The sequence below is a fragment of the Myotis davidii genome, unplaced genomic scaffold (assembly GCF_000327345.1).
Source record: "Myotis davidii unplaced genomic scaffold, ASM32734v1 scaffold575, whole genome shotgun sequence".
NCBI lineage: Eukaryota > Metazoa > Chordata > Mammalia > Chiroptera > Vespertilionidae > Myotis > Myotis davidii.
Genome location: NW_006290306.1, coordinates 6,174,409 through 6,184,758, shown reverse-complemented (window position 1 = coordinate 6,184,758; position 10,350 = coordinate 6,174,409). Strand labels below are relative to the sequence as shown.

The following is a 10,350-nucleotide window of genomic DNA, read 5'->3' as shown; positions in this document are numbered from 1 at the left end:
GCAGCCTCTAGCCCAGCGGTTCTCAACCTGTGGGTCGCCAGCCTGTGAGTCGTGACCTCTTTGGGGGTCGAACGACCCTTTCACACGGGTCGCCTAAGACCATCCTGCATATCAGATATTTACATTACAATTCATAACAGTAGCAACATTACAGTTATGAAGTAGCAACAAAAATAATTTTATGGTTGGGTCATAACATGAGGAACTGTATTTAAAGGACCAGAAGGTTAAGAACCACTGTCTTAAGGAGATCCCTCTTTCTGACATAGTGCAACCAAAATTTATGTTTGTTGTCACAGTATTGTTTTTAAACTGTTGAACTCTGGTGCTATTTTTGTACAACTAAAATTTTGAAATTATTAAGTACTCTTTTAATTGATTTTGCAGCTAACAGAACAAGAAGTAGAAACAATATTGGATAAGGCAATGGTCCTATTTAGGTTTATGCAAGAAAAAGATGTATTTGAACGTTATTATAAACAACACTTGGCAAGGAGACTTCTCACAAATAAAAGTGTTTCTGATGACTCTGAAAAAAATATGATATCTAAGTTAAAGGTAAGATGTATATAAGATGGAATGGAGTGTACCTAACTAATGTTTGTCACATGATTGAACAGCAACATTTGATTGGAAATATTTAACTGATTTAAAATACTATTTTTATAAACTTATAAAGCTGTACTTACATTTATTCAAGTTCTCATATATTCGAAGTTTGCTGGAATTTCTCTTAGCATGGTGGTACATTCATGGCAATCTGAGAAGGATTAGTACAAGGGAAACAATAAAGGCAATATTACTATATAGTTCTGTCACAAAGGTCCAAAGGTGTGTTCCATAGACCACCTGTACACATATCACATGAGGTGCTTGTGAACACGAGTTCTGGGCCCCTGCCTTCAGTGAGGTTATTGGAATATCATAAAGAGATTTAGAATCTGCATTTTAAACACTAAAATTTGGTACCTGTACTCTTAGAGCAACTATAGGAAAAATTTAGAAATGATGACAGTAACATGGAATTGTTTGTTTATATGTATGTTTTCTCATAGAAAAAAACATCATTTATTTGTTGTTTTCTTACACAGACTGAGTGTGGATGTCAATTCACATCAAAACTGGAAGGAATGTTTAGGGATATGAGCATCTCAAATACAACTATGGATGAATTCAGGCAACATCTACAGGCAACTGGGGTAAATTGTTCTATTTCTACTTCTGTATGTTTTATGTAAAATCTTACGTAATGGACATTTTCATCTATATATCAAATGACTGGACTGCTGTTGTCATTTTTTAAAATGTCCATTAGTGTCTGTGAGTGCTTTAAAAAATTATTTTTCCCCATATAACTATTTTCTAACTATTGATGTTAAATTATTTGTTTTTTATTCTTCTAAAACAGTTTATCCTCCTCACATGAAGGAATGTGCAGAAAATTTAATAAATAGAATCATTCTGCTGTTAAATTCTTATAGATTGTGAAAAGAATATTGGTCTTATGCAAGCTTTCTAAAGTATATAATTCTCTTCCTTTCACTGTACCCCAGGATTGTGCTGTCTTTGTTACCTCCTATTTAATTGATATTAAATGGATCTGACATCCTCAGGATTGGTGGGGCTGGTCTGAGTATAAAAACACAGACACTAGTATGTTCTAAGTGTAGTTTTGTATTGTGACTCCAGAAGGCAGTGAGCTGCAACTTCTATGGCTTTGGAGTCCAGTGGGGTTTTGTGAGGATTTAATTGGGTTCAGAATTTTATTTCTTTTTTTTTTTATCTGTTTTACAACTTTACCTTAAGTTTAGAGAACTCTGAAGTTTTTCTTTAAAAGTTTTCTCTCTCAAGTCACTGTACATATTACTTTGTAATTAAGACATATCACAACCATTTTTTAAAATAGTAGGTCTTTCCTTTAGTATTTAAATATTAGGTTACCACTTCTATGGTCCCACAGTCTCATAACAAACAAAATATGTGATAATAGCTAATTCTGTAGAAAAGGGCAAGTACATACCAAGGCATTCTGACCCACTTAACTGTCAGTGCCAAGCATTGTTCTAGGCACTGGGTGTATAGCAGAGAATGGAACAGACAAAATTCCCTGCCAGTAAACAGATGATAAACAAGATGAGTAAACACATAGCACCTGAGCTGGCAATAGAATATACAAAGGAAATCTGTAATAGGGAAGGGTGGTCAGACAAGGCCTCTTTTAAAAAATTAGGTTTTAAGAAAAGACTTGAAGGTAAAGTCTTTGTTGGGTATGTGGGAGAAAAGGTTTACAAAAAAAGGACTTACTGTTTTGGGTGTATTGAACCAAGTTGTGAGCGCAACACCCCAATCCACCCAACCTGCAAAGTACCAGCAGTTCTCAGCCCTCCTCCATTCATCATCTAAGAGTCTCTGCTGTGATCCTGTCCTATGCATCATCTAGGACAGTGATGGCGAACCTTTAGAGCTCGGCGTGTCAGCATTTTAAAAAACGCTAACTTAACTCTGGTGCCATGTCACATATATAGATATTTTTTGATATTTGCAACCATAGTAAAACAAAGATTTGTATTTTTGATATTTGTTTTATATATTTAAATGCCATTTAACAAAGAAAAATCAACCAAAAAAATGAGTTTGTGTATCACCTCTGACACGTGTGTCATAGGTTTGCCATCACTGATCTAGGATTTCTATCTAGTTTTAGTTTCTTTAAAATGGAGTGATCATTTAGCAGGTATTTGTGAAGAAATCTGAGTGGAATATTTTAAGATATTTTTTATAAGCTTATCTCTTCCTTTTAGAAATCTGTCACTAAATCACTCAGGTTAGATAAAAATACAATGATTTAGAATAAGCTGTGAATATCTGTCTATATAAAAGCCTAAGCGATCGTTGCAACCAAAACAACCGAACGGATGACCAAGCAGGCTGCGTGGGGCGACCAAGCTGGCAGGGGGATTGTGAGAGGGATGTCCAACTGCCGGTTTATGCACAACATCCCCCAAGGGGTCCCGGATTGGAGAGGGTGCAGCCTGGGCTGAGGGGATTCCCCCCCACCCCCGCCGCCGCACGAATTTTGTGCACCGGGTCTCTAGTCAATAATAAAGATACTATTTTACATTTAAGAATCTTTATATGCTTTATTTTTGTTTTCTTAAATTTGTTTAACAAGAAGAAAATATCTAATGTGACAGAGATAGTAGTCATTCATATTCAAATATTCATAGAGCATCTACTATGTAGAACAGGATTTAGTATCATATGCAAAGTTTGTTAGAATGTGAACTACATGAAAAAACATGTTGATCAATATACTTCAAATGTAAATGCAATAGAAGTATTTTATTTGTGAGTTAATATGGTAAAAATACTAAAATCTGAGATGAGAGCTAGTATCCTAAATTTTTCTTTAAAATGACACAGATATGACACTTAACATTTTATCTAAAAAAGCTGCAGGGCCAAAGTTTGCATGTCTCAATGACACCACTAACCCTTTGTTCACCTGCTAACAACTGTCCTTTGGCCAACGTTTTAAAGTCAACATCTTAAGTAATATATATAAATCTTCACCAGGAGAGTTAAAATTTTGAAAAACACGGGTGGGCCTAACCTTTAAGAAGAAAATGTTTTATTTGCTCAATATCGGATATGGAACTAACTACTTTGATAACTGACACAGTGTCTATCTATATGGAACAGATAACAAATCCTAGTTAATTGTTGGGGAACATCTTTTTCTCCTTTACACAGGTATCATTAGGTGGTGTTGATCTCACAGTCCGGGTGCTCACAACAGGATATTGGCCCACTCAGTCAGCCACACCAAAGTGCAACATCCCACCAGCACCAAGACATGCTTTTGAGATATTCAGGAGGTAAATGTAGATCAAACTTTGTATTTCTAAGAGCAAATAATTATCCAAAGTTGAAATAAATTTGAGCATTTGTACTGTCCCTGATTGAGGATGAATATACATACAGTAGGTCCTCGGGTTATGTCGGAGATCCGTTCCTACGGCGTGACGTAAGATGGTTTTTGCTGTAAGTCGGAACTCATCTACGTAAGCACCTACGTCACTCACATGGAGCACATACACAGCAGTAATGAAGTGAAACAGTAAAAAAAAATTTAAAAGAAAGATAATTCCTGACCTTTACTTGTGGTAAATAAATAGTAAAAATCATAAAGCACATATGTACATATGTCGAAATGATGTAACTTTTTTTTAATATAAATACTATAAATGGGAGATGGCGCTGTAACCACGAAATGATGTACGTCGAGTCTGACATAACTCGAGGACTGTACTACATTTTTTACCTGATGTTCAAAAGGAGAATTATCCTTTATGCTTTTAATATGCATTGCATAAACTCTTTTCAAAGGAATCTTTTATTGATGTCCTTCAGCATTAGTGCATGATATCTTTTTAACTCTGCCTTACATAAGGGTTTTCCTACCTAAATATATAAAAGGCTAATATGGTAAGTGCCTGTCTGGGTAATGACGTCACATAGCAATACCCAGCTTCCTTTCCTAGCAATTAGCCTCCTTGCAGTTTCTTCAGTCTGGGAATACTAATTCCTTTATAGCCAGGTGGAAACATTTTACACTGTAACCAAATGTCTGTGAAGTGTTTTCCCATGCCTCATTTCATTTGATCCTCACAGAAGTGCTGACAATTACCTGAAAGAGAAGTTGGGGTGCTTTACTGGGCTGGAAAAAGTTTAGCTACATCAGAAAGCAGGTCTAATTAAGCAAGTTTATTGTATATCTGTAAAGGCTAAGAGGACTCGAGCATGCGTGATACATATAAATCTCTTGCTGGTGCTAATCGCATGCATGTGTTTTGATCTGTCATTATCGATTGTGAATTTGGTTGACACTTCTATTATAGAGAAAGGGTGAATAGCGATACTAAAATATTTCTTCTAATTAATTTCCTTTAAATGTGCACGAATTTGTGCACTGGGCCACTAGTAGTTTATAATTTCAAATATGTAAATTGTATGATTCTCTAAAACCTGGTTTGATTTGCTGAAGGTTTTACTTAGCGAAACACAGTGGTCGGCAGCTCACACTCCAGCATCACATGGGTTCTGCAGATCTCAATGCCACCTTTTATGGACCAGTCAAAAAGGTAAATATTAAGTAACTTAAAATTAGTCTATAGAACTGATTTGTGATTTTTGTTGACGTGGGTCAATTATTTCTATTTCCTTGTTTCAAATATTAAAAAGGTGGGAACTTTGCTTTATTACCTTTGTTCCCTCAGTTGCTAAATAACTTCATTTGACAATATGAAGATTATACCAGTAGTCTTCCTGAGTCTTCCTGGAGTGAATAATAATAATTACACATTTTTATAAGATTAGACTTGAGACCATATTGCATAAAATAATAAGATGTAAGTTGATTTGAGGGCATACAAAGCTATGACTCCCCTTTCCAAATTCTTGGTCTCCTATAATCCTTATTAATTTTCAGCAATCAAAACTGGAAACATTAACACTTGAGATTTGTGAGATGTACAAAATGTTACTAAAGTGATTATTTTAAAGTGAGCACCATGCTAGTGAATTGCCTTCATTTTTAAAAAGTAATCACTTCTTTATATCTAAGATTGTGAGGTTTAGAGTACTTTTATTGCTTGCTATAACTTTAGTCCGGGTCATTTTCCTTAAAAATAGAAAAGTAGTAAAAAGCTTCCAGCAAAACATAAAAGATAATACCAAAGTTGTCATCCAGGCAGCAAATGACTGTTTTATTCTATATTGTAATTAGAATTTTAGTAGTTTTATATGTTATTAAAATGGCTATGTGTATTCTAATTTGTATATTTAATTGAAATGGGAAATATTCCTTGTAATTCATTTAGTTGAATAATGTTGGAAACTTTTGTATACAGGTTGAGGGGACAGTAGGTTTATAGCTGTTCATATGGAAAAATAATACAATAATTAATAAAAAATAATAATACAAGAATAAACTCTGTTTCTCCTACTCACAGTTGTATATCTACTTTGATCCACCCCATATTTAAGTGTAAGTGAGAAGGTCAAGGATACTAAAGAACTCAGCTTTTAATTATTGTTTGTTTTGATTTTAAAGGAGAGGATTTTTTCTTAAACAGTTATTTTATCTTTTGAAGTTTTATAAAACAAACCAGTAGGTTTTTAAAACAAAATTTATATTTTGATTTATATAAATTAATATGTCAATTATTGAAGACTTAAATTTCTATTTTGTACTTAAATCAGCTGTAAGGATGGCAAAGGATTCCCCCATATCCTAGCTATCATTTGATATCTTGCTATGACCAGACCGCACAAAAAGAAACCTAACCCTATTACTTTTGGTAGTGGTATAAAGGAGTAATGTCATATAAGTCCATTATTTTTCTATTGTATACTGTTAAAATAATTTTAGTTGTAAAATTAAATTGTTCACACACAAAATGAAAACCCTAAATGAAGATTTGGTATATGTGCACATACACATTTTTAAATAACATTTTCTTTTTAATGTAGTTTTGTAAAAGAGGGGCTTGTCATTACAGGGGTTATTTCTCAAATATACTGTTAAAGTTACCAGGATGTGATAATGTCTTCGTTATGTTTTTTAAAAAATGAAACAGGAAGATGGATCTGAAGTTGGTGTTGGAGGGGCACAAGTCACTGGCTCGAATACACGGAAGCACATACTGCAAGTCTCCACTTTCCAGATGACCATATTAATGCTCTTTAATAATAGAGAAAAATATACGTTTGAGGTATGGGTTGGTTATATAAATTTGAACCAATTGTTTTAGTTCTAATTTTCACATGTTTCTTGAATCTTTCTTATATGAATAGCTTTTAGAGTTATTATTTGATGATGAATATTACTATTTTAGTAACCTTTGTGAACATCATACACTTGTTGGGTCACATTTCGTTTGGCTTTTTGAAATAAACTTTATTGAAGTATAAGTTTTGTGTAATAAACATACCTCATGTATATGCACAATTTGATGAGTTTTAACAGGAGTGCATACCTATGTAACTACCATCACAATCTGTAGAATACTATCCCCAAAATGTTTATATTCCTTTGCAGTCAGTTCCCTCCCACTGTCCCCATACCCAGGTGGCCAGTGATCTGCTTTCTATCACCATAGACTAGTTTTGCCTCTCTAGCATTTCCCATAAATTGAATCATACAATACGAATTGCTTTTGTGGTGCTTCTTTTACATAGCACAGTGTTTTTTTAGAATAATCCATATTGTTGCATGTGTAGTTTTAGTAGTTTATTCCTTTTTAAAAAACTGCCAAACTATGTCCCAATTGATTGTACTGTTTTACATTCCTGCCATCAGTGGAGAGTTCCAGTTGCCCTACATACTCTCCCAAATATAGTATTATCAGTCTTTTTAATATTCGCCATTTTAACTGATGTATATTTGATTGTGGATTTAACTTGCCTTTCCTTGATGTTGAGCATCTTCTATGTGTTCATATGTCACTATGTGTCTTGTTGGTGAGGTGTTCATATATTTATTGAGATTTTTAAAGCTCTTTATAAATTCTGTATACCAATCCTTTGTCAGATCTATGTCCTATGAATATTTTCCGAGTCTTTCACTTTCCTTTTCACTAGTTTTCTAGTGGTATGGGGTTTTTTTTGTGTGTGTTTTTTTAATATTGTTGCACTATTACAGATATCCTCCCCTTCCCCCCCCTTTGCCCCACTCTATCCAGAGCTTCCCTCACACACACACACACACATACACCCCAGGCCTTCACTATATTATATTCTGTGTCCGTGGACTATGCAATATGCAGTGAATCAAAGCGGTATAGCCTAGTGTGCAGACTTGTTGCATCATGCATCCCTCAAGTTGTGTAGGGTAGGGGACTAAATCATATCCATGTACAATTCTCTTACTTTACCACTGACATAAGATTATAATGAATTTAAAAATTATACAGTTGATCCCTGGCCAACGACCGAGAGGACAGTCCACTTCCAGTTCAGAGCACTTGCTCGGGATGCAGGCTCAATCCTTAGTAGGGGGTATGCAGGAGGCAGCTGATACTTGTTTCTCTCATCGATAATTCTTCCTCTCTCGTCCTCTCTCTTTCGCTCTAAAAAAATAAAACATTTTAAAAAATTATACAGTTGACCCTTAAACAAGGTAGAGCAGTGATGGCGAACCTTTTGAGCTCGGTGTGTCAGCATTTTGAAACACCCTAACTTAACTCTGGTGCCATATCACATATAGAAATTTTTTGATATTTGCAACGATAGTAAAACAAAGATTTATATTTTTGATATTTATTTTGTATATTTAAATGCCATTTAACAAAGAAAAATCAACCAAAGAAATGAGTTCGCGTGTCACCTCTGACGTGCGTATCATAGGTTTGCCATCACTGAGGTAGAGCTTAGGAGTCCGACACTTGTCCCCAGTTGAAAATCTACCTCTAATTTGACTCTATAGTAGTTGGTCCTTCACATTCCCAGATTCAATAAGTGTAAAACTGTTGTTGAAAATGCAAAACTACTGTTTTCCATCCCAGGTTGTTTGAATCTGTTGATGTGAAAACAGCGGATGGGAAGAGTCGGCTGTATTTATTGACAAACGTACACAGTTGTGCCCATGGAAGTTAAAACCCATGCATTCACGGCAACTATACATTTTTTTCCTGAACTGCTTTTATTATATTTTATTTATCTCATAACATGTAGCAACATTTATCACCTGCACTTCATAACGGTTTATTGTTTTCATATTTAGTATTAATTACCAGGTACTTAATTTTTTTAATTTGGTCATACAGACAGTAGATATGGTCAACTTGGAATATAAATTTTGATTGTCTGATAGAAGGCCTTAGTTCAAGCTTACTTCGCTTCTCTCTACAAAAGAAGTTACTAAGCAAAGGAATCATGTTAATAAACTTGGAAGGAAGATTGTAGAGTATTTCTAAAAGTAGCAATTATATGTTGGTTAACACTTTATTTTTACCTAACTATTTAAGCAGGTTCTTAATATTCTCTGCTGGATGATATTTTTAGATTGGGCCTTATATCTCCTAGAATAAAAAAGTACATGTATTTTTTTATTTTGTAAATTGAATCATGGTTTTCTCTGTTTTTTGTTGTTTTTTCCAAATTAGTGAGATTTTGGCCAAGTATCATAATGGGGAATTCTTGGTTATAAAATATTACTTTAGTGATATTACCTCCCTAACCACTGCTTGATCAATTTTACTTACTAGTAAATCTGCCTTAACCTGTCAAAAAGTCTGTTTATAATTATATCAATCTGATAAAATTTCAGGAAATTCAACAAGAAACGGATATCCCTGAAAGGGAACTTGTTAGAGCCCTGCAGTCCCTCGCCTGTGGTAAACCAACACAACGAGTTCTCACAAAAGAACCCAAGTCAAAGGAAATAGAAAATGGTCACATATTCACAGTTAATGATCAGTTCACATCCAAACTACACAGAGTCAAGATTCAAACAGGTATTATATTGTTCCTCTTAAAACATTGTATTTTTTTTTTCTCTAAAAATTCTTATCTGTATGATTTTTAGCTTTTAAAAAAGCAAGTCTTCTCTGATGCTGCATGACACATAGGCTTAATTAAAGCCGCTTTTATCACTCTGTGTTCCTGTCACAATGCAGTTGAATCCAAGTACAGTGAACTTTTTTAAAAGTAATTCATAGTGGTGAATTTGATACTTACTTGCATAGGTTTTTGATGCAGGAATTACAGTTGTTTTTTTATTTATTTATTTTTAAATTTAAGTTCTTTAATGTATTACATAAGTCTCCTTTTCCCCCCATTGACCTCTCCCCAGCCGACCCCAACCCCAGCACATGCCCTCACACCCCCCGTCTGTGTTCATTGTTTATGCTCATACGCATGCATACAAGTCCTTTGGTTGATCTCTTACCCCCAACCCACTGCCTTTCCTCATAGGTTGGACAGTCTATTCAATGTCTCTGTGACACTGGTTCTCTCCCTGTTCATCCGTTTATGTTGTTCATTATATTCCACAAATAAGTGATATCATGTGATATTTATCTGTCTCTGACTGGCTTATTTTGCTTAGCACAGTAGTTCTTAACCTTCTGGCCCTTTAAGTACAGTTCCTCATGTTGTGCCCCAGCCATAAAATTGTTTTCGTTGCTACTTCATAACTGTAATGTTGCTACTGTTATGAATCGTAATGTAAATATCTGATATGCGGGATGGTCTTAGGCGGCCCCTGTGAAAGGGTCATTCGACTGCCAAAGGGGTCGCGACCCACCGGTTGAGAACCGCTGGCTTAGCATAAAGCTCTCCAGTTCT

The 10,350-nt window shown here is 34.8% G+C and overlaps 1 protein-coding gene across 2 annotated transcripts in view; it reads left to right on the top strand.

Moving 5' to 3' along the window:
* CUL3 (cullin 3) overlaps nt 1-10,350 on the top strand; it is an 84,010-nt gene that overhangs the window by 62,288 nt on the left and 11,372 nt on the right. For both annotated transcript variants that reach the window (XM_006763402.2, XM_015563668.1), the window contains 6 exons: nt 388-558; nt 1,092-1,199; nt 3,754-3,878; nt 5,048-5,144; nt 6,642-6,776; nt 9,332-9,518. In XM_006763402.2, the coding sequence (XP_006763465.1) occupies nt 388-558; nt 1,092-1,199; nt 3,754-3,878; nt 5,048-5,144; nt 6,642-6,776; nt 9,332-9,518 (823 nt within the window). The remainder of the gene's footprint in view (nt 1-387; nt 559-1,091; nt 1,200-3,753; nt 3,879-5,047; nt 5,145-6,641; nt 6,777-9,331; nt 9,519-10,350) is intronic.